At 36.2% G+C, this 24,265-nt stretch overlaps 1 protein-coding gene across 4 annotated transcripts in view; it reads right to left on the bottom strand.

Annotated features, from left to right (window-relative positions):
- RABGAP1L (RAB GTPase activating protein 1-like) overlaps positions 1-24,265 on the bottom strand; it is a 400,947-nt gene that overhangs the window by 370,138 nt on the left and 6,544 nt on the right. For all 4 annotated transcript variants that reach the window (XM_014540906.1, XM_014540905.1, XM_005867681.2 and 1 more), the window contains 4 exons: positions 8,188-8,358; positions 6,569-6,761; positions 6,163-6,373; positions 4,107-4,281 (listed from right to left, as the gene is read on the bottom strand). In XM_014540906.1, coding sequence (XP_014396392.1) covers positions 4,107-4,281; positions 6,163-6,373; positions 6,569-6,761; positions 8,188-8,358 — 750 coding nt within the window. Of the gene's footprint in view, positions 1-4,106; positions 4,282-6,162; positions 6,374-6,568; positions 6,762-8,187; positions 8,359-24,265 lie in introns of those variants that run through there.

Raw genomic sequence — 24,265 nt, 5'->3', positions numbered from 1 at the left:
TAATATAGTTAATTAAATAACCTAGCCCATTTTTCAAAAATAAATATTTTTTACTAATATTGGTAAAAGAGAATCAACTCTTTTAAAAAGACCAGGTGTCAGTACCAGGTGGGCACAAGACTTATCAGGAGGAATTACTTGGTAAATTATATAAATGTCTAACCACTACACTGTACATCTGAAACTGATATAATATTAAATGTAAACTGTAAGTGGAAAGTAAATAAATAAATAAATAAATAAATAAATAAAAACACCATATGTCAAGAAAATATTCACCCCAAAAATAAATGTAGGAAAATCATTTTTTAAAAGACACCTGGAAAGATATGTATTAAAATTTTTAAAACATCTCACTCAAATTTATTACTCAGTGAAAGGGGCTAAAATAAGAGGCATATCATAAAATAAAATAAACTTTTTAAAAATTTATAAAAATCTACAGAAAACACCAACAGCATAACTTCTAAATTAATTTCAGAAGTAAAGTGTTTTGCTAAAATAACATCAATAAAAACCAGTGCATTAAGAATTAAGATCTTCCCAATGATACCCTTAATATTTCTCATAAAACACCTCTGAATGCCTAAAACCAGATGATAACAACCGTGCTTCTAAAATATAACACTGAGAATTGCTAGTAATGAATGATAAGTATGTTAAAACATACAAATAACACAAACATCAAAGTCTGTTTTGAAGAAAACGATCACACTGACTAGTAGAAATAAATTCTTAAAGAGTCAACTAAGCCTTTTAAAGTATCTTTAAGAACAGTTTTGTATAATATATCCATAAAAATGTAACAAAAATAGGTGCCTTCTTGGTTTTTTTCTCTATGCTTTCTGATATTTCACTTTTTCAGCAGAAGCCTAGCCCGTCATTCTCCTGTACAATGATCACCGGCAGCAGGATTCTTTGGGCTGGATCCCAGATCTTTCGCCACAGATCACTGAGATTCACTCCAGCAGAGTCCTGTAGAAGAACATCTAGGGTAGTGAGGCAAATGTGCCCTAAATCTTCTGTGGGGTTAGAACCCCTAATCCTTGTGCCACAGGTCCAAAGAGGCCATCACCTTCGCCAGCTTCCCCTCTGCCACTGCTGCTGGCTGCTGCCTGTGGGACTACATGGTGAAATAAGAGCATGACAGTACAGCTGGTAGTGGTAGCCATGTTGCTTTTCCTACTTGAAAAGACATCTTCTTGCCTTAACCTACTTCTTCATGTCTCATCCGGGGACTCTGAAAACAACGGAAAACAAATTAATTAGCAACACTGCTACACAGTACATATTTAAGCAATAATAATGTCTATCACATGTTCCTAAACTATCTTTGCCAATTGTTTGTGCTCACCAAGAGAGCCCAAATACTAAGGACTAAAGTTGTCCCTTCACCACAGAACAAGAAACTTCTGGGAACCAAATAACCTGACAACTGGTAGATGTAAGAAAAAGACTTTAAATTAATTAAAGGGTAATTGTTTTTTTGAGGGGAGAGGAAGATCTTCTATAAAAGCATGGGTAAAAACCAAAGGCAGGTGGGATGCAAACTCTATGACCAATCAATCCCTTTATAAAGCATAAATGAATGACAAAAATCCATATTTGCCTGTTACAATATTAAAGCAACAGAAAAGTTGTTAATGAAATTACATGGGGCTTCAGAGTCAGAGACTTCCATTGGAAACCCAGCTCCATCCTCTATTCTCTTAGTCTTCAGATAAGCAAAGGGTAACTACATGTGCCAAACAAACCAGAGCACTTCTGAGAACACAACGGAGTGCCATTAATAATACACCTGGAGAAGAGGGATAAACTATGACTGCCCCAGGCAAGAAGGAGCATAAGATCACCAGTTTAAATAAATACTATCTATGTCATGGAGATGTGATGAGTATTGAGTAAGTGCTCAGCATTGTGCCAGGCATAAGCTCTATATTTACACGAGGTTATCTTCGTTTAGAAATGATGTCCTTTCTTCATAAAAATTTTTAAATTAATTTATTTTAGAGAGAGAGGAAGGGAAAGAGAGAGAAAAAGAAACATCGATTTGTTGTTCCACTTATCTATGGATTCATTGGTTCATTCTTGTATGTATCCTGACCGGGGATCAAACACGCAACCTTGGCATATCGGGCAAATGCTCTAACCAACTGAGCTGCCCAGCCAGGGCTAGAAAGGATGTCTTGTAATAAAGTTTAATGACAATTTTGTATTCTCCTTCAAGCAATGAATTTTACCACCAATGTCCTATAATGTAACACTTTGAAAAGTGTACTCTAAAAAATAATAATAATACATGGAAATAAAAAAAATACATGGACATCACTTGCTCACAGCCTGCAAAGTACCAAATATTCTCTCTAGAAATACTATTTAATACCATATCCAAAGTGGTAAGGGTAAGAATTCCCCAGTTTTATCCATGCTTTCTCACTGTTAAAGCTCCAAAAAATGACAAAGATGCCTTGGCAGTGTGGCTCAGTTGTTTGAAGCATCATCCGAAGCACCAAAAGGTTGTCGGTTCAATTCCCAGTCAAAGCACATGCCTAGGTTGCAAGTTCGATCCCTGGTAGGGGCGCATACAGGAGGCAACCAAAATGATGTTTCTCTCTCACTCTCTCTCTCTCTGTCTCTCTCTCTCTCAAGTCAATGAACATGTCCTTGGATGAGGATAATAAAAAATAATTAAAAATTAAAAATTTTAAAAACCTCAAAAATGACAAAGATTTCCCCACCCATAAATAAGTGGATGCTATAATCCAAAGAGAGTTTCATACCGTCACAATTAAGAAGAATGCTGCAGCCAGGTCCCTTTCCACTTCCTTTTGCCGCAGTGTTTCTGCCTCTTCAAGCAGCAGGTTTTGCAACTCTTCAACTTTCACTTCCTTGCTGTTGAGTGCCAATTGTCCAGAAACCACACGGGGATATTAAATGGTGGCTGCCAACATGAAATGCCAGCACTCTACCATCAGAGTGTGTGTGTACATAAATGTTGGCTGAAATAGAATCAGAACTACTTCTCACACAGGCATGGATTCTGGTAGAGAACTCTATGGCTACAATCTAAGTTACATGTGTCTGTGCATGTTCATTTTGGTGTTCAGGAAATAAAGACTGACATGCCCCTCGTGCTTAGTATCAAACACACAGAAATCTATATTTCTATGAGTTTACATGTTGTGGCCAGAAATAAGCTCTCAGAACTCCTGTTAATACAATGTTTGTTTACGCTTCATGGTAAAGAGCAAAGACAATAACTACAGCTTTCAGCATTTTCTGCTGACAATTTATATTCCCCAAAGCACACACTCTGGCGACCTTGCTTATCCAAACCCATTGATTAAAGCCTAAGTACTAAAGTTCTAAAAGTGCAATTTCTTTTTAATTAACAGATGCAGAAATGAAGGAAATTTCCCCATGTATTTACCAGCCATTTGATTCTGAATTATTTCTCCAGTCTTAGAAGAAACCACCACTTAAGAATGGCTAAAAGGAACTTCCTAGCCCCTTCAAAGGCCTCCAAGTTGACACCCTGCTGTATGTGAGCATTTGTATATTTAATTAGGCCAGTTTTCTAGAGCCAAAGCCAGCCGCTAAGTGGATGTACGTAAAAAACAGTCTCTAGTGAAACTACAGAGCTCTATGAAACCACTTTAGTACAATATCCAAGTGCAAGCAATATGCAACCATCATGCCCGGCAGACGAAAAGGTATTGTTAGAGGCAGTTTTTCAAATCACATGGACCAATCAACTTGGGCAAAATAATAAAACGGTGCAAAAAAAATCCCTCTTTCTAACTAATCCTGAGCAATGACTACCATGGTGGGGTGGGAGGACAGCTCGTCAAGTGGCCTTCTCCTGTTACATCTGTTAGGCTGAGTGTGCCCCACCTATAATACCACTTTCCTGCATAGTTATAAGATTTGACTTTTCCATATTCAGTTCTATGCCAGTAAAAATATGCTCTTTCTCTTTAGAAATATACTCCAAGTTTATATAATATGGTACATACTCATACATACAAATTTATGACTAAGATTAGGGCTCAAAAATACTACTCTAATTCGTCTCCTTAGCCAATTGCTAAATATATTATACTTACTGCCTCTTTAATTTCACAGGTGAAAACGTGTATCTGAAATTCTTCTGAACCATGGGAACTCTCTGTAAATGCAAAGCAATTGCTCTCTGTTGTCCCATCATGTCCACGTGCACAGAACAGCACCTTATAGATTGGAAAAGATGCTATCTCCACATTGCTGGACTGATCTATGATTCTGCAGAACAGTGGTGGAAAATGAAATAAAATATTAACTATCAAAGAACAAAAGCAAATAGTTTTACTATGCCAATAACATATAAACATAATCATCTTAAAATCACAAAATAAACTGGTACTAATAATGTGAGAAAACCATTTGTCTTCATATTCTTGCTATATGTATATAATGTATAAGCACACAAATTCTTCACCTTCTTTTGACAATTACTTCACTTTTATGTTTCCTATGATCTAATTCACTTACTGCCTGTCACCCATCCCTAAATGCTAGTCTTGTTCTGTTACAGGAAAAGGAAAAGGAATGCCAGCACAGAATAGCATAGACGATCCAAAGGGAGTTCATTTCTACTGAGAGCAGCACCTGTAAGTTTATCCAAGCCCCAGGTCACTGTTCAACTGAGACCTCTTTTATCACAAAAACGGTCAGAGTGGTTCCACAGATCCAATTAACAGCAGAATTTAAAAGGTATAAGGAGAGAGAAAAAAAAAGAAGTATAAGGAGTCTGTGGAATTTAAGAACAAATTATTCTCTGACTTTCCCTATACAAATTCCAAGCCCTAGATTGATCTAAAAATTCAAGAACACTGCAGGGTCTCAAACTGTGAAACTGAGGGGTATCCACTAAAAACAGAGGCAAGTCAAAGCACTGGGTTTGTCAAGAAGTATTTGGTACTTTGAAACTAAACAGGTAACATTAAAAGGCATTTTGAAATTTTTAACAGTTATACAAACAATATATCTACAAAACCCTTTTCTGAAAAATTCAAAGCATTTTTACCAAAACCTTGCAATTTATATTGCTATTTTAGAACTTAGCTAACATTTTTTCACATTCTAAACTTTAGAGAATGATGAAAATCGGGAAGAGTTTGAAAAAAGATTAAGACAACTTTCAGGGAATATTAAAGGTTTAGGATACATTCAACCTAATTTCCTAGAGCTGGTACACTTATTTGTTCATTCAGCAAATATTTACTGAAAACTTGGACCAGATACTACTCTAGACACTGAAGTAACAGCAGGGAAAAATAGAAATACCCTGCTCCCATGGAGCTTATGTCTAGTGAGGAAAGTAGACAATAAACAAATAAGCAAGTAAGTTGTATATAATGTCGAGTTAAGGAAAAGTGCTATGAAGGAAAAAGAAAAAAACAGCGAGGAGAAAGAATATAGTCACAGGTGTGACTGAAGGCCACTGGAGGGCTGAATGTTGGAGTAACATCTGATTTACATGTAAAGAAATTCAAGGTTCACCCTAGCTGGTTTGTGGATAAAGTGTCAACCTGCGTACTTGAAAGATCCCGAATTCGGTTCTGGTCAAGGGCACATGCTGAGGTTGCGGGCTTGATCCCCAGTAGTGGGCATGCAGGAGGCAGCCAATCAATGATTCTCTCTCATCATTGATGTTTCTAACTCTCTCTTCCTCTCCCTTCCTCTCTGAAATCAATAAAAATATATTTTAAAAAAAATAGAAATTCAAGGTTCAGATGACATTAAACATTATTACTAATTAAGTATAAGGAAAAAAACCATTTTGCTTCTTTCCAGTCTGATGAAAAGAGCATAAAATGAAGGGCTCACTCCAATTTTTTGACCCACTGTTAATGACAAGGTGGAGGCATGCTATTAGGCTCTTCAGAATACAAAAACAGAATTACATGTATTTTATAGTTATATTTCCACTTATATTCTAAGTATAATTTTGCACATGCCCCTTGCAAATAAGGAACGCAGTCTAAGCCTAAACATGTTTCCTTTGCATTACAGAGTAAAAGTGAATTAACAGTAAGTCCTAGGCTGATTTATGATATAACATCATCACCATCACACAAAATCTGCAATATGTCTAAGAGGAGAAGGAGGATTACAGCTCACCTCACAGAACCTTCTGGAACATTTGGCACATACAGAGTAACAGGAAAGGGGTACTGACTCGAAGATTTCATAGTTGCCATTGCCCGTAAAGCCTCTACTTCATTACGCGGGGAAGAAACCTTCATACATCCTAAGTAGGTCAGTTTGTTAAATAAAACACTATCTTCTTCCGGCAATCCACTTGGAGAAGATGGTCTGAGTGCAGAAATTTCTAAAGAAAAAAAAAACAAAACACTCAAAAGTCAATGCAAAATTTCACAGAAACATAAGAACCAAAGTGGGAGCTCTCAACCAGCACTGAAAAGCTAGTGGCCCTGATCTTAAAAACAAAGTTAACAGGATTTTTAAATTTTCAGTATCACTTTATCCCACTTCTCCTATGGTTTCTATGAGTTCAGTACAGTACCTGTATTTGATGGATCCAAAATTAACTGCAGAGATGGCTTATTTGTTTGGCTGGCTGAAACATCTCCAAGCGAATGGTCTGAAATCTCACTGGAACTTTGACGATCCACAAGAAGGCTGCCTTGCCCTTTCTCAGAATCTCTCAAAATCTCTTCCATGGCTTTTTCCAATTGTTCATCACCATTAGAAACTATCTACAGACAAAGCAAGACAATCCTATTTCAATCATATTATGGTTCTGGAGCTGAATAAAATATTTCACTTAAAGAAGAAATTAAAACAATCTAAACATTTGTTTAAATATAGTTAACTTAACATCAAGAATTTATACAGTTTTACCAAATTTTACTAGATATAATACAAAATCCTGAATTACAAAAACAGCCAAACTAGAAGATTATTAGTTTCAGAAAAGGATTTCTCAGAAAATGCTTCAGGCACTTTCCAAGTACATCTGATCTGAGAACTTGTTTACAGAGATTTTCTTTTCTTGTTATTTTCTTTTTAGTATTTCATAACATATTCCAGAACCAAATAATCTTAAATGTACGGGCTTTAGGGAAAACCTGATAAGTTTAAATGGGCCACAGTCTACTGTGATATCATTTAAAATGTCATATTTCTTATCATAACATAAACATATTTCTGATTTCTTTATAAATTTTGTTTTCTAGCTGCCAAGAGGAGTGTTGCTAATTTCTTTATATTTATGTTAACTCAGGTTTTTCTTAAAAGCAGAGAAGACACAAAACCTAAGTAATAAATAACATCTTAAATACATTAATACTAAAATACAGATATTCAAAGAAATTTAAATAGTTATTTGTTTAAATAGAAATTTAAATAAATTTAAATAAAGCTATTGATTATTTTAACAAAATTATAAAACTATATCTTCATCATAAGGTAAAATGGGTATTTAATAACCTGATTTTTATATAATTTTATTAGATTTGTATACTAATATATCTTTGATGCCATAGTTTAAATTAAACAAAAATCATTTAAAAAATATGTAGCAGTTCTGACTACCTTCTCTACTCCTGTTTCTAGAAGATAGCTATGCAATTCTCATGCATATATACCTGGGTTTGCTTGTTTTTTTCTTTGAGTTAGGAAAGGCAACACAAAAATGAAAAAGGAAAAGGAGCATAACCAAATACAAACACTAAAAATAAAAGACATATATTTTTAAAATATTTAAACAAGTCAACTGTTAAATCACATACTACAATGTTACCAGCTGATTTGAGATTATAACAAAAAAAAGTGAAAGTAAACATAACTATTTATATAATCAACTTAACCCAGTAGTAAGAGAGATAAAAATATTCAGATAAATTTATGTAAGATTTAACCATTAAGTCTAATTCTCAATTATCCTTTCTCTTTCTCCTCGTCTATTCCTTCTTTCTAAATTCCGAATTAAAAGATAAATAACCAAAAGCAAAAAATTTCAAAAATATACAAACCAAATAATAAGCCTCTAAATACATCAAACATTGACTCTATTCTCACAGTCAACACTTGAGAAAAACCTTTGGATTTTATACATCTCCTTTCACCTAGTTAAAAAAGCCATAATTTAAAATAGTATCATTTGTAGGAAAGAAAAACTACCTTCAGTTCAGGTTTTTCTTCATCTTTTGTAGAAGTATCATCTGCATGCTGAGGAACCAAAACAAATTCTTCACTGTTCTGTGCAGCCACAGAATCCGATGACCCAGTAACCTTCTGTAAGGAAGCTCTGACCTCCATTTCAGTCCTGCAAAAATCTCTTCCCACATCCACCTGTTCAAAGCCGCAAGGATTGAAAACAAAAACAAAAACTACTGAATAAAAACATGAACTGATCAATCCTCAGCCTTTAAAAATGGCCCATGTGAAGAAGAATTCTTCTCACTAGACAATTATCTCAAAACTAGGGAAGCTACCCTCTTGGACTGGGCCACATAATGGAAATATACTCTCTTCGCCCTGAGTTTCCAGACTAACAGAACCATATTGTTCCCCGAAAAACAATATAAACCCGCCCATATCTCAACTACTACTGTTTAACTATTTTTCTCCTATAAATACTATTTTTATTGTTTTTAATAAATAGAGGAAAATATTAAGCATGATATTAGAAGTATCTACAAATTCACACACAAATATATTCACAGAATTATTTTGTAATTAAATCTAAATGTCTTAAAAAACGTATCTCCTCAAGACCATATATAGTACTTTCAAAAATATTTTATGTTACTAAAATTAACTAATATACAATTCAACACCCTAAGCCATATATCTTTTTTTTTTCCAGACACATTACCACTTATGAGGTCAAAGCTTTCACATTGCATTTATGTAGCAAACAATGTTACAGTGATCAAATACAGTGTAATTCTATTTTCTGGATAGATCTCTACACCACAGAAACTCAACATTCTCCAAATATTCACACTTTAACTCAACATGAATACTACTACATAGCAGACACTGCACTCAGCACTGGAGTTACATGAGTGAACAGCCTGCTCTCCTGGAGCTGACATCTAGTGAGAAAACAAGCAATGACGCAAATAAGATAATTCCAAATCACTCTAAAGCAGTGGTTCTCAACCTTCCTAATGCCGCGACCCTTTAATACAGTTCCTCATATTGTGGTGACCCCCAACCATAAAATTATTTTCGTTGCTACTTCATAACTGTAATTTTGCTACTGTTATGAATCGTAATGTAAATATCTGATATGCAGGATGTATTTTCATTGTTACAAATTGAACATAATTAAAGCATAGTGATTAATCACAAAAACAGTATGTAATTATATATGTGTTTTCCGATGGTCTTAGGCGACCCCTGTGAAAGGGTCGTTCAACCCCCAAAGGGGTCGCGACCCACAGGTTGAGAACCGCTGCTCTAAAGGCTATGAAGATAATGAAAGAGGTTAATGTGACAAAGGGTAGCTTAGCTGTAAGGAGTGTAGGGACAGCTGTAAGTAAGGTGGTGGGAAAGGACTCTCCAAAAGGGTAATATTTGAGCTGAAACCTGAAAGACAATAAAAAGGACCTGCTCAGTGACCAAAGGGTAATATGAAAAGGGGTAAAACAAGTAAGCCAGGGTTAAATAGGAGAGGACCGTGTAACTATAGTAGCCTGCTGATCTAAGCCTAAATTCCCCCAGAAATGTTCTTTTTCTAATTCGGTTACTTTGTTCATTGCAGCATATAAATATGGCTGCAATATCTCATTTTGCCATTAGGTGACACTAACACCATTACTCCTGGCCCTTAGAAAAAAAGCACTTGCAGCTTCAAGTTATACTTTTTAAAAAAATTCATTACTTCCCAACTTTATTTAAAAAGTCAAAAATTCCACTAATATCAAAATAAAAAATAATTATACTCCTAGGCTAACAAGATAGCCATCATTTATTTGTTAGACATGTTAATATCCTTCTTTTTTAAAACCCTTCAAGTACATTCATCTGTCCTCTCAAAGTTTTTCTTATTTTGTATGTTATATGTTTCTAAAAATGCAGTATGTGTTAGCAGCCATGTCTTTACCCTTCCAGATTGCCCTGTGAATCCTTGATTGCCAAGACACATTCCAGTTATTCTTTGTGTGGCCAATCCTTCTCCAAGTCCTTTTCAGCTGCCACTCCTCTACTCAATATCTACATGTTAGAAATTCCCCAAGTTCAGGTCCTGAGCTTTTTTCTGATTCCTTGCCACACACTATAAGTAATATCTCTCATTGTCATGAATTTAAATACTATCTATATGCTGACAGTGTCCCAAATTTCTACCCAACCCAAATGACTCCTCTAAATTACTTATTTGGAACCCATGTGGAATTCTCAGTAATGCAAATGTGATCAAAATGGAATTTCTAATGTCTTCTCCAAACTTGCTTCTCATTCAGATTTTCCATTTCAGTAAATAACAACACCTCCTACCAAGTTGCACACACAAAATATCTGGGTCTCATCCTTAACTCATCTCTACTGCATTCCTCACATCAGCATGTCAGCCCCACCTCTAAAATACACCCTACATCTATCCCATCTTGCTCTATATCCATTTTACCAGCCTAATCCAAGCAATGTTTTTATCGACTATAAAAGTCTCGAACCCATCTCCTTCCTCCATTCTACTCCTCCCTAATTTACTCTTCGCAGAGCTACCAAAGAACACTTAGGAAATACACTGAATTACATTAAAACTCCAGACTAAAATCTTTTTACTAAAATTCAAACAAAATCCAAACTCCTTAACAGCACTTACAAGGCCCAACAAACCCTTGCCTCTGTCACTTTATCATTTCAACTCTTTAATCAGAGAAAATTCAGTCCCAACTTAGAGTCTTAGCTTTTGCTTCCTACCTTCGTATGACTGACTCCACTGATATCAGCTTTCATTCACCCATTCAACAAATATTTTATGAGTCCCTACTAGCTAGAAACTATAATGGGAACTGGAGACTAAATGATGAGTAAAGACAATGCAGTCCTGGTCTTCCCAAAGCTAACATTCTTATGGAAGAGATAAATAATACAGATGAGAGTAAATCAGGATCACATACTGGAATAAGTATTACAGAAGGCGAGGAGAAGGCAGGAGGCAATACGGATCCAACTGATGCCTGGGCTTAAAAGAATGAATAAGCCATGGAAAGAACTAGGGAGAAAGAACTTGATGTGAGAAACGCCTTACTGAGGAATGGAAAGGAGACCATGATAGCTAGATCATAATGAGTATGGGTGAGAATAGCAGGAGCTGAGATATGGAAAGGATGGCAGAGAAGCCTGAGGCCGTCACGATGCTAAGGCTATCTAAATAAGCACCCTCCCCAAACCCAAACTCTGTTTTGTTTACCAGGGAATACTCCATTCCTGGCATAATACATAGTACATAGTAGATATTCAATAAATGTGTGGAACAAATTGTTCTTAAAAGCACCAATCACTTGAAAGTTCTCACAAAATAGCAAATGTAAAGCCAGGACTCAAGTAATTACTTCAGAGTAATGCTCTGCCCTGCACTGTCATACTGCCTTTTAGTCTACTCATCGGCTGAGAACAGGGTTGGTATGTGCCTCAACAGAACACCACTGTGCACACCGGACCTCCTGCACTCCTTTCCACATCAAAACTTACCTGTCTCTTCCCCCAAAGCATTCTTCTTAGATCAGTGATAAGTAACCTGAGAGTTAACTCTGCATTAGAGTGTTAGTAAATATTAATGGTTGCTCAATTCAAATTAGATTTGCAGAGATCTTTTAAATATGGAGTTTGCTGTTCTGTGAACTCAAAATTAATAGATTCATTTCAATTCAGCAAGTAAAACAGTGCAGTACACAAAAGCAAAACTTCTTTTAACAGCATATAGTTAAAGGCTGCCCTATTATAATCTAAAAATTAGAATGTAAAATCTGACAAAGAATGTTTATGTCTCTTCAGATTAAAAAAAAACATTACTGGGAACTATAGGCATAAAAATTTTAATTTTTAGGACATTTTAAAGGTATATGAGAATAAGGGACAGAAAACTTATCAGTGCTACCAAGAATATGATATATTTTTCTTCATTACCTTCTCGCCTGTTCTGAACCCAAAGAAACTCAATAAATATTTTTTGTTTAATTAAATCACATAAACATCCCCACACCTGTAACAATTTTAACAAGTGAAATCCCTATTAATTCTTACTCTAATGCCACATCATTTTTGTCAAATAAGCAATATATCTAAATTAGCATCTCACTTGGATACCTAAAACTACAATTTTCACATATACTAGAAACCGTATAACCACATTCAGCAAAGTCTAACTGGCAGCTATCTTCTTCCCAAAATAACCAAACACATTCAAAAGATAAAGTTGTAGTGCACATAGTCCAATTTCTTTCTGTGCCAAATGTGGTTAGTCTGCTTCTTGCTTTTATATTACGTGTTTGCACGTATTAATTTTCAAGTGGCTCTTAAACTGAAATAGAAAACTGAAAAAAAATGAATGTAAATCCAGATTTGGTAAGCAGGAAGGACTATGAGGCATGAAAATTAGAATGACTATAGTAGACTCATTACAAAGGTGGAAATAAAAAATATTCTTAATTTACAATAAGAAAATAGCAGGCAAGAGCCACACAAATATGTAGGTGTGTATGCAAGAATGTCCCTGGCCCTAAAAAGGGCACAAAGGGGTCTTATTAATTCATATTACTTTAGTGGACACCTACTTTTATTAGTCCAGCAATCATCTGCAAAACTACTTTTCTGAGAATAAGGCTTCCCTCTATTCAAACTACATGACTTTTATAGAAACCTCAATTCTGTGGCCAAACAGATTCAAAGGTAAACACTGAATCCAAACTAGACCAATGAACGTATTTCCTAAGATTTCTGGACTGATGACCAAAGAGTTCATCATGACAGTGTCCCTCTTACAGCAGAAACTTTTAAGATGTAAACTGGGAATTGTTGGTGGCCATGTTTTTACCCGTCTGAAGAATGCCAGTATGTAGGGAGAGAGTGAGAAGTCATTCCTACACACAGACAAGCAAGAGAGTCTTACTTGAGTCCATCATTTTGAGTCACTCCTGAAGCCTAGCTCCATCTGTTCCCATCCTCAGTCTTGGTAAATCCACTGTTGCCTTAATTCTATAAAGTATCCCTTCCAATAAATTCTTTTTGCATAAGCTAGTTTAAATTGAGTTTCTGTCACCTGAAGCTTAATAAGTCCTAATGTAACTATATGCTAGCCAAAAGACATACAAGCTTATATTTTAACTAGAGGCCCAGTGCACGAAATTCATGCACCAGGGAGGGGGAATCCCTCAGCCTGGCCTGCACCCTCTTGCAATCGGGACCGCTGGCTCCTAACCACTTGCCTGCCTGCCTGCCTCATCGCCCCTAACCACTCTGCCTGCCTGCCTGATTGCCCCTAACTGCTCGCCTGCCTGCCTGATTTAACCTCACCACTTCTGCCTTGGCCCCTGCCACCGAGGCTCTGTCCAGAAGGTTGTTCGGCTGTCAGGTCTAATTAGCATATTACACTTTTATTATTATAGACAAGCTGCAGATGGCAATATGGTTTCATATAGTAGGTATGAAAACAGAAATCTGGGTAAAGGAAGAGCAGAGAATCTGAAAAGTTGACAATAATTTCCCAGATTAACAGTGTAGTGGATATGATGAATGAAAGAAAAAATAGAGAAATGAATTAATTGAAATAATCACAGGAACAAACACAGGATAACACAAGTGGTAATTACAGTCAAAGGATGGTTTAAAAGACAATAGGAAAATATTTTATAACCAAAATAGGAAGCCAGCAAAGGACAAAAAGGAATTTTAAATGGTAGGCACATTATGATTATTGCTGCGTAATACTCCTATCATAAAAACAGAATGTAATACAGGAAAAAAAATATTTTATTTAAAAATCTGTATTAGGATGATGACATTCATAAGTTAACTGTGATAGATCAGGTTATTTTTACCAATTTTTTACTCCCTCTCTATTACAGAATTGTACATTTGTGCCTCTGGCCATAGGACTTTATAATGCCTCCCAAGAGAGTAAGTGAGGCAAAATATTTCCCTGCCCAAATCATTTTGGTCTGAGCCACAGAATATCAATAAACAAAACCTGAGCAGACAGTTTAAATTTGCTTGAGTTATTTGGCTTGGTCTCTTGAGAAGACCAAGAAAAGAATATGGACCCAAAATGCAACATGTGAATAAGACCTGAATTTAATCCACAGCCGGAAGTATAGTCTCCCTCACAGATCCCCAGAACCATAAGTTAAAAAACAAAATGTTTATTGTTGAAGCCATCAAACATTTCAGTATTGTCACACAGCACTACCAAAGCAACAGCTAACTAAGTGATCTACTATTTTTAAATTTCTTCAGCATTGTTATACTATCTTGAGATTAAACTCAGGAAAAGCTAACAGCAACTAACAAATCAATCTCTCAAGGAGATACTGCTATGACTCTTCAACTATTACCTAAAAAAACTCCAGTGGTTTCTATAATTATTATTGACATTCCACTGAATTAAAATTTAATAGTCTACCCTTCTAATACTAATATTTAACTCTAGATATATTCAGTTATGTAAAACTTTAACCCATGTCTCATACTGTAGTTTAGAAAAGCCTACTCAGCAATAACTTCTAGGCAATAAAATAAGTTTAAAATATTGTAAAATATATATACTCAAAAATTTTAATGAGGATTAACTTTAATTCTATATTTTTCTCTTGGTTTTTCTGCTATAATTACATATGCAATCAATTCAAAGGTAAAGTTGATGCAATTCAGTTTCATAAACTTGGCTTAAGACTAATAATCATCTTTGTGCCCAATGAGTACAGGTATATGGGCAAGGGGAAAAAAATCCATCATATGACAGAATACGGCTGTCAGGTCTCTCCTTTCCTCCCTCCTTTCCTCTCTCCCTCCCACACTCTCTAAAAGTTAATGAAAAAATATACTTTTTTGTGAGGATTAACAAAAAAAATAATAATAATGGAAGGATGTATTATTTAATAAAGGTGATAAGACAACCAACTAATTATTAGGGAAAATTAAATTTGATCCCTACCTGAAACCAAAAAGAAAAAGACTGATAAACTTAGCATATCAAGTAATGTGGGCAAAATTTAAAGGCAAGAGTTTGAAATGGTATTGTCCTAAATATATAACAAGCTGTTAGAAATAAAAAAAAGAAAAAAAGATAAATACATCAATAGAAAATGAAATAGAGAACACAAAAAGACAAAAGACCAATAAACATATTATTAAATGTTTTTTTAGCATCTATTCTATCTCTTCCCCAACTGTGTAGCAGCCCCAGTCCCTAGCCTATTGGGAGGGGTGTGACAGAGGGGGGAGGAATGCTGCAGGTTGAGTCTCTAAATGAATTCTACGCCGATTAACTTAATACCTTTTACTTTAACACTTTGTTTCAAGCGGGGCACTAAGTCTTAAGGCAATTAACATGGCATTTTCCTGACAATAGTTCAAGGAAGAATATAAGAACTAAACTGTCTCTTCAGATTAAACCCACAAGAGAATGTATTGGAGAAGAGAGAGAGTCTCTCCTCCCTCTGGACAGCATGGCATATAGATATGAGGCCTATAAAAGATCTCAGGTGTCAGGGAAAAGGTAAAGAATGATGCTAAAAAAAAGAAAGTGAAAACGTTTTTATTTCACTAGAAGTTAAAGAACCTAAAGAGACATGCTTTGCAGTTAATGAGATAATTACATTTTAGTTTCAGTTGAAAATAACAGTAAACTGGAAAATAACATTTAAAATATTTTTCAGCCTGGCTGATGTGCCTCAGTGGTTGAGCACAGACCTATGAACCAGAGGTCACGGTTTGAACCCCAGTAGGGGGCATGCAGGAGGCAGCAGATTAATGATTCTCTCTCATCATTGATGTTTCTATCTCTCACTCCCTCTCCCTTCCTCTCTGAAATCAATAAAAATATTTTTTTTTCAGAGAACCAGCTACTAACACATATATTAGGCTGGACAAATAGATAAAGCTAAATTCTATATCTATTGTTGATCTGTATCTACTTGTGTATAGAAAGTTACATAAACACATATTTTCATTGTCCAGGGGAACTAAATGTGTTGAAAAATTATAATGCTTGTACCAATCTGACCGAAATTGTTCAGATGGAAAGAAAGGTAAAGCTCCTCTATGAATGAAGATGATGATTTAAGAGACCTACAGCAGCAGTTCATAAAATGCTTGCATGACAGTTTTGTGAGCTTCTAAAGAAAATGATCATCCTTAGCTGGTCTATAAAACACAATTTTATACATAACTAATAATAAAACATAACTAATCATGCAAGAGGAAGGAGTGAATAATTAAGTTAACAGACATTTGCTCCACTGTCCAAGAACAACATTCATCCAGCCTAATGGCAGTCGTACAAAATGATACTGTTTCCTATCTCTCTTATTCTGAAACAGAATTAAAATGAGACAGATGGCCCTGACCAGTTTGGCTCAGTGGATAGAGCGTTGGTCTGCGGACTCAAGGGTCCCAGGTTCAATTCCGGTCAAGGGCATGTACCTTGGTTGCAGGCACATCCCCAGTGGGGAGTGTGCAGGAGGCAGCTGATCGGTGTTTCTCTCTCATCGATGTTTCTAACTCTCTATCCCTCTCCCTTCCTCTCTGTAAAAAATCAATAAAATATATTTTTTTAAAAAAATGAGACAGATGTTTGAGGACTTCTTCAACAGTTTTCTCTCAAGAGGAGACCCAGCTATTAGAATTTACTAAGCACCAGTGACTAATATGGAAAAAGAAAAAGAAACAAATGATCAACCCCTCTAACTGAAACTATAGCAGAACTACAAACAACTATCAAAAACTCAGAGATAAGCCCTAGTATGTCAGATTTTCCTTAAAGTAGAAAAGAAAATCAGGGGTAAGTTCATCAAAATCTGAAAAAAGATGTCTTTCCTTAAAATTAGATAGAGGTGCACAATGTCATGAATATACCATTAGATAGATAATGGTGCACAATCTCATGAATATGCTAAAAACCACCCAACTGTACACTTTAAAATGGTGAATTTTATGATATGTAAACAGTATCTCAACAACAACAAAAAGTGTAACTAAAATCTATATGTAAAACCTCCCAAAAAGAGAAGGAAAATATATGTAAAATAACTATTACAAAAATATATGTAAAAAACTATCAGAAGTTTTGTGTTTAGCAAGAATTGGCTATTAAGCTGTACTTTCTGTATATTCCAAGATCTCTTTACTCAGGGGAAATAAATTGGGGGGGGGTGAGCACAAGTACATATTTTGTCTCCCTAATAAGCCATGAAATTTGAATATCTGAATGGACATGCAAACTCTTTGCTAACATTCCTCATAAACAAACTCTACTCTGAAGGACCTGTCAGAACCTGCTAAAGTTTCAGTTCAGAGTGGCCTGCTCTAATTTCATTTCTGTTTTTTTCATGTTAGTCAAGGCTGCTCAGTCAATTCTAATAGCTGGATCCTTTCTTGTGAAAAAACTGCTCCTACCTTTGCAGACCTAAGCTGGGAGCTGAGCTGCCTGATCCCACTGACAGCCATGTTCATACAATAGAGAGTCACCTGCCACTTTCAGTTAGGAGTTCTGTGTTATCTAAGCAATACAAGTTCTAAGCTGTCTACCTAAATAGGCAGATGACTGTCACCTCTCTAGAAAGCCTCTACATCCTAGAAACAACCCCAGAGGAACAGGATTTCTCTTTTCCAGGATACATAAGGCAGAAGGCATCTAGGGGAAGTCAGAATAACGAACGGCCCTTTATCCCAAGCTACACTGATGTTGCTTTTACCTTTGTTCTACAACAATAAACAAGAGAACACAAACAAAGTATACTCTAATTTATATTTCACCTAAGATTTTATAAATAAGTAAATATTTAGCTGTTATTATAAAGTTTTATTTTTATAGAAAAGGCATAATTGACTTGATTGTAACTAAGTACTCAATTCAAATAGAGGAATCAGTGTCAGGAAAAAAATCTAGCCAGCTAGCTCACATTGCCAACCCAAGAAAATACTACTGACCTGAATTACAGGCACCATGCCCATAATAATTACCATTTACTAAGTATCTATGTATTTATAATGCTTCCATAAACTCTACAAGGTAGCTATTATCCTCATTTTATATATATGAAAACAGGAAAAGAGTAGTTGTTAAGTAATCTGCCCAAGGTCACAGTATGTAGCTAAAGCAAAACTCAAAACCAATTCAACCTGACTCTGAAGATCCTGCTTTTTCCACTGATAGATGCCTCCTAGAAGAAAAATTTTACAATAATAATCTCTAACATTTATCAAGTACTTATTTTGTACTATGCACTTTATATTCCATCTCATTTAATCCTCACAATATAAGGTAGAGCTAATATTAATCCACCTTTAAAAACGAAGAAACAATAGGATGCTAAATAACTTACCCCAGGTCACAAGACTAGTATAGCAGTCTGACAAGAGAGGCCATAGTCTCAACCACTGCACACACACACACACACACACACACACACACACACACACACACACAATTGACAACAGTTATGTAGCAGGCACAGTACTACATACTTTTCTTCTGTTTCTAATGTAATCCCTCCAAGAACTACTAAACAAACTCTAGAATTTTAAAAGTTCAGCTGCTATTATATCTCAACCAAAACAGATTTTTAGTTTGCCATTTCGATGACATTTTAGGATGATGAGTTTAAGAGAAAAAGTAACCTATATCCAGAAGACAAAGTTAGAGTCCTCAATACCTTAAAAATAGAAATTCACTATGCTGCCACAATTTTACCAACTGTATAATTTTCCTTCACCCTTACGTTCAAACATATCCTAATTTGCATGCTTAACTCTACTTTTCCTTTAGTAAACATATAGTCAGAAGCTGGTAGTTACTAGAATTTACCACTTTACTGTTTGTTAATTGCTCTGTCAGGAGTTTTATAGTATTTGTTAATTAATTTAATTGTTAGTTGGAATTAAAAAGGAAGTAACTCACCCAAGAACCACACAACCAGTAACTGATGGAAATGAGATGCAAATCCAGGTCTACTCCAAGTACCATTCTTAAATTATGCCACACCTTAAAATCTAGGGACTTTATTATGAGAGATGTATCTAGATTGAGGAGAGGTGGGGCAGAAGCTCTTATATTGAACAATAGGAATAACCTTGCAAATCAGAAACTAGTACTACTCCATCTTTGAATTTCTTGAGAAACACTTAGTCAACTGGTTAACAACAACGAAAGTACAAGAACATCGAACACTAGATGAAAAATAAAAATTTCTAGCCCTATCCGGTTTGGCTCAGTGGATAGAGGGTCGGCCTGCGGACCAAAGGGTTCCCGACGGTTCCATTCGGTCAAGGGCATGTACCTTCGTTGCAGGCTCCTCCCCGGCCCGGGTACTGGTTGGGGCGCATGCAGGAGGCAACCAATCTATATGTTTCTCTCACAGCAATGTTTCTCTCTGTCTTTCCCTCTCTCTTCCACTCGCCAAAAAAAAAAAAAAAAATCAATGGAAAAATATCTTCAGGTGAGGCTTAACAAAAAAACAAACAAAAAACTAAAAATTTCTATAGACATGTCTTTCTAACTTTGAGAAAATGAAGCAACTATACTTGCCATAATTTCTGAAGATGACCCCAATAATATAAGAAAAATAATTAAATACTTGCCCAAAAGGTGCCAATAAATATTTTTTAATGTGCATGCCATGGATTTAGTAAATCAAATGTTTACTGGAAGTCTACTATATACTTAACACTAAAAACTGGAATTTAGAGATGAATAAAACCAGTGGGCTCATTAAGTTCTAATTCCTTTAATAGTGCAAAGGGTCCCTGCAGCTTCTCAAATTGCCACATACACCTTGTAGACTATTTGATCTCTAAAATTGAAGGAAAACAAAACTTCCAGCACTTTCAAACAACCCTCCTCCACTCCCTAAAATTATTGTTTAGACTCTTAGAGCAAATCATTTATCCTAGCCAGTTACTAAACTTTAATACAAAATGAAAATGAAGATATTTCAAAACTTAAGATAAGAATTAAAGAGCCCCAGTCAGGTAGCTCAGTTGGTTAGAGCATTGTCCCAACACACCAAGTAGGACCACTCATTATTTTGAGAAATTTATTTTTTAATTTATCCTGTTATAAGTATCCAAATCTTAATGAAGTACCTTAAGATCTCCCTTAATGTATCTGAATAAATCAATGTACAACACAAGGCCAGTGAAAAAATTCTTACTAAACAATTATGTGCAAGGCATCCATATAAAGTTTAAGGCAGTTTAATGCTTTTCGTGTGTTTTGCTACACACTGATATAAGTAACACCTTTTTTCTTTTCAAAATATCATCACATTGGTTCAAACAAATTAAAGCTCTGATTTCAAATGACACTTAAGACACTTAGTGTCCACTAACTATATGCTCCCTTCCCTCAAAATATGGAGAATATGATTGAGGTTTCATTCTGACAAGAAAATGAAAACTTACACATGGTGTTGTGTGTAATGTCCATATGGTCAAGTCTGCAATAGGAGGGCACATCAGCATAAAGCAAGTGTAACCTGCTTTCATGAAATGAGTAAATCAAAGAAGCAATATTAATTTGAAGCCATACATGTTTTCAATTAACAGTACAATTTAGGAATATAAGAAGTATATTTACTATGCTTTTAATGTAGCAGTTGTAATTTTTAAAGATTTAAACATTCAAGGCCTAGTATAAGAATAAATTACTACAGGCCCAGCCACGGTGGCTCAGTAGTTGAGTATCTATCTATGAACCAGGAAGTCACAGTTTGATTCTCAGTCGGGGCACATGCCCAGGTTTCTGGCTCGACCCCCTGTGGGGGGTGTGCAGGAGGCAGCCGATTAATGATTCTCTTTCATCATTGATGTTTCTATATCTCTCTCTCCTTCTCCCTTCCTCTCTGAAATCAATAAAAATATATTTTTTTAAAAAGAATAAGTTACTACAATTCACAAATAGCAGTAACAAAACAGTATTGGGCATTTTTTTGTGTGTGTTCACAACAATCACTTAGCATACTTGTATTCCCACCTAACAAAAGAAGGAATGCATTCAAAAGATTAAATAATTTGTTCTAGTTAATACAGCAAATTAAATATGGGGTCCAGATTTGAAGCAACCAAATCAATCTCACCTTGTAGGGGTCTGTCTGCTAAGACTGCCCATTGGTCAAGTGCCCATCTCAAGCCCAGTGGTGGGAGTGGGGAGAAACCAGGTTAAGTGCTTTAAAACATGCCTGCCTAGCTCCTGCCCAAAGTTTCCATCTGAAGGGACTGTGGCTTTGGCAGGTGTCATGACTCATTGCACTGAAAAGAAACCCCTATTCTTCTGTTCTACTCCGTGTGGGGGCTTTCACTTCTTGCCGAGTAGAGTGCAATACTAAAATCCTCACCACATTTTCCAATCCACCTGTACTGGTAATAAAGCTCAATACTTTATTTCATCCTACATGTGGCTCCTGCTTCTGTTCTCAATTAGTTAAAAATCCAGAGAGTTCCAGAAGTGACTTAATTACACCCTCCTGAACCTCCAACTGACATGTGCAGTAAAGTTAGAGAAATAGACAGGATTGAGATGAAGCTGTCATTAATGAAACACTAACATCAAGAGAACCACAAGGGCAATTTCCGGGGTTGGTGGGTTTCTTTGTCCTGTGGAGTTGGGCGGGTGCAGCCGTGGCTAATTTGTAGGGGGTTCCGGTCCCACCTCGCCTGCAGGGGCGAGAGCCAGTACCAGAGCGGCCTTGGGCGTGGGAAGTTTGTCTTCAACGGCTGCGAAGATGCAGCAGCCTGACTTCTGGCCTGACTTCTAGTGCAGGCTTATATCTCCCAGGAGGCCCCAAGACCAGTGCTCCCTGTGGACAACTTCAGACCACATCAAAACATCACCCAACAACCTCCACAGCAACACGCAAGGGGCAGACACAGTGGGTACCACAGCCTGCTGTAGTAAATCCTGCTCTGTGGAGAGGGCCCCAGCACAGCTGATCATCCACAGTGGTGGTTCCTCGCAGGCAATCCTTAAAGCAGCGGTTCTCAACCTGTGGGTCGCAACCCCTTTGGGGGTCGAACGACCCTTTCACAGGGGTCGCCTAAGACCATCAGAAAACACATATATAATTACATATTGTTTTTGTGATTAATCACTATGCTTTAATTATGTTCAATTTGTAACAATGAAAATACATCCTGCATATCAGATATTTACATTACGATTCATAACAGTAGCAAAATTACAGTTATGAAGTAGCAACGAAAATAATTTTATGGTTGGGGGTCACCACAACATGAGGAACTGTATTAAAGGGTCGTGGCATTAGGAAGGTTGAGAACCACTGCCTTAAAGCTTATTGGCTTGAAGAGTAAATACCAGCCATTGTTGTGCTAACAGCAATCAAGGTTCAACTACAACAAGAGGGTTTACAGCTCATAGAAGGAGTGGTTGCATAACTGCAGTGCCCAGCTTGGGTGATCAGGGAGGCTGACTCTATAGGACACCTACTACAATAGGCCACTCTACCAAGCCCAGGAAAGTTAGCAGCTCTACCTAGTACATAGAAACAAACACAGGGAAGCAACCAAAACATGGAGACAAAGAAACATGTCACAAATGAAAGAACAGAAGAAATCTCCAGAAATCTCTAAATGAAATGGAAGTAAGCAAACCACTAGATAGAGTTCAAAACGAAGTTTATAAGGATTCTCAAGGAACTTAATAAGAGCTTCAAGGAACTTAGTGAGAATGAGAACATTCTCTCACATCAATGTTCCTCTCTGTGTGTCTCTCCCCCTCCCAACTACTCTCTCTAAAAATCAATGGAAAAATATACTCAGGTGAGGATTAACAAAAAATAAAAGAAAGGTGAGTGCTAAACCTGGTATATAGGTAGTGTCAGCTCTCTTTATTCACCTCAGTTTTCCACAATTAATAGATCAGCAGAGAATGTTTTGTTTTTTTCTTTTCTGGTTGTAATTAAAATATGTCTACATTTACATAATCAGAATGCAATGAAATGCAACATTCACATGAATTCTTAAGATAAAACAGAGAATTTAAGAAAATTTTCAAGCTGCTCTCAGGTATATCCTGAACTTCCAGTGGGTATTCTCACTTTCCTCTGCCTTTGAGGTTCTTTGCAGGTAGTTTACACAAATTTGCAGGTACTTTACACAAATTTGGGAGGGCAAAATGCCAACAGTGGACTTGCCTGGATTAACAAATCTGGAAACCTTCTCCGATGCTTCCAAAAAGAGTCAATCACCCCTCTACAGTGTTTCTACAATGTTTTACATTAATTTATATTCTTACTCTAACCTTTAAATAAAACAAAAATATTTTAATTACAAGTAAAACCTAAAAGAAATAAAAATTTTAATTACCCTTCAACATACTTTAGCTCTATAATTCTCAAAGCAAGCTGCAATTATCTCCATCTCAACTGGGATATTCACTTACTGAACAGTCCTTAACCAGTGCACTCTGAAGTTAGATCTAAAAGATTATAAGGCATCTCCAGATCTCCGCACATTCCTCAGATCCTGTCATCAAAAATAGGAGAATGGTAGGGTAGAGAGCACTGAAAGACACCTCCTAGATTCCTTCTATCCTTTGGGTCACATGTCAAGGGAAAGGGTTGCCAGCACAACTCTACCCCAACCCTGAGTGACAGCTAAGTTCACCTTCCACACCACTTTTAGGTTGAACATTTTAAATAAGGTGGGCATTCTTGGCACCCAAGTGCCAAAATCAGTAGATAAATGGATAAAAAAGTTGTGGGGCACTTATACAATGGAATACTATGCAGCTGTAAAAAAGAGAGATCTCTTACCCTTTGGGACAGCATGGTTGGACCTGGAAAAAATTATGCTAAGTGAAATAAGCCAATCTGAGAAAGACAAATATAACATGATCTCACTTATTTGTGAAATCCAATGAGCAGAATGAATTGAGCAACAAAATAAGACCTGAAGCATGGAGGCATGGAACAGACTGATATATCTTGATGTGGAGTTTGGGGATGAGAAGAGATAAACCAAAGAACTTATATACTTACAGGCATAGCCCATGGACATGGGCAATAGGATAGTA

This window comes from Myotis brandtii, unplaced genomic scaffold, assembly GCF_000412655.1.
Source record: "Myotis brandtii unplaced genomic scaffold, ASM41265v1 scaffold250, whole genome shotgun sequence".
Lineage (NCBI taxonomy): Eukaryota > Metazoa > Chordata > Mammalia > Chiroptera > Vespertilionidae > Myotis > Myotis brandtii.
The sequence above is the reverse complement of the archived record's forward strand: the minus strand, read 5'-3'. Positions and strand labels throughout refer to the sequence as shown.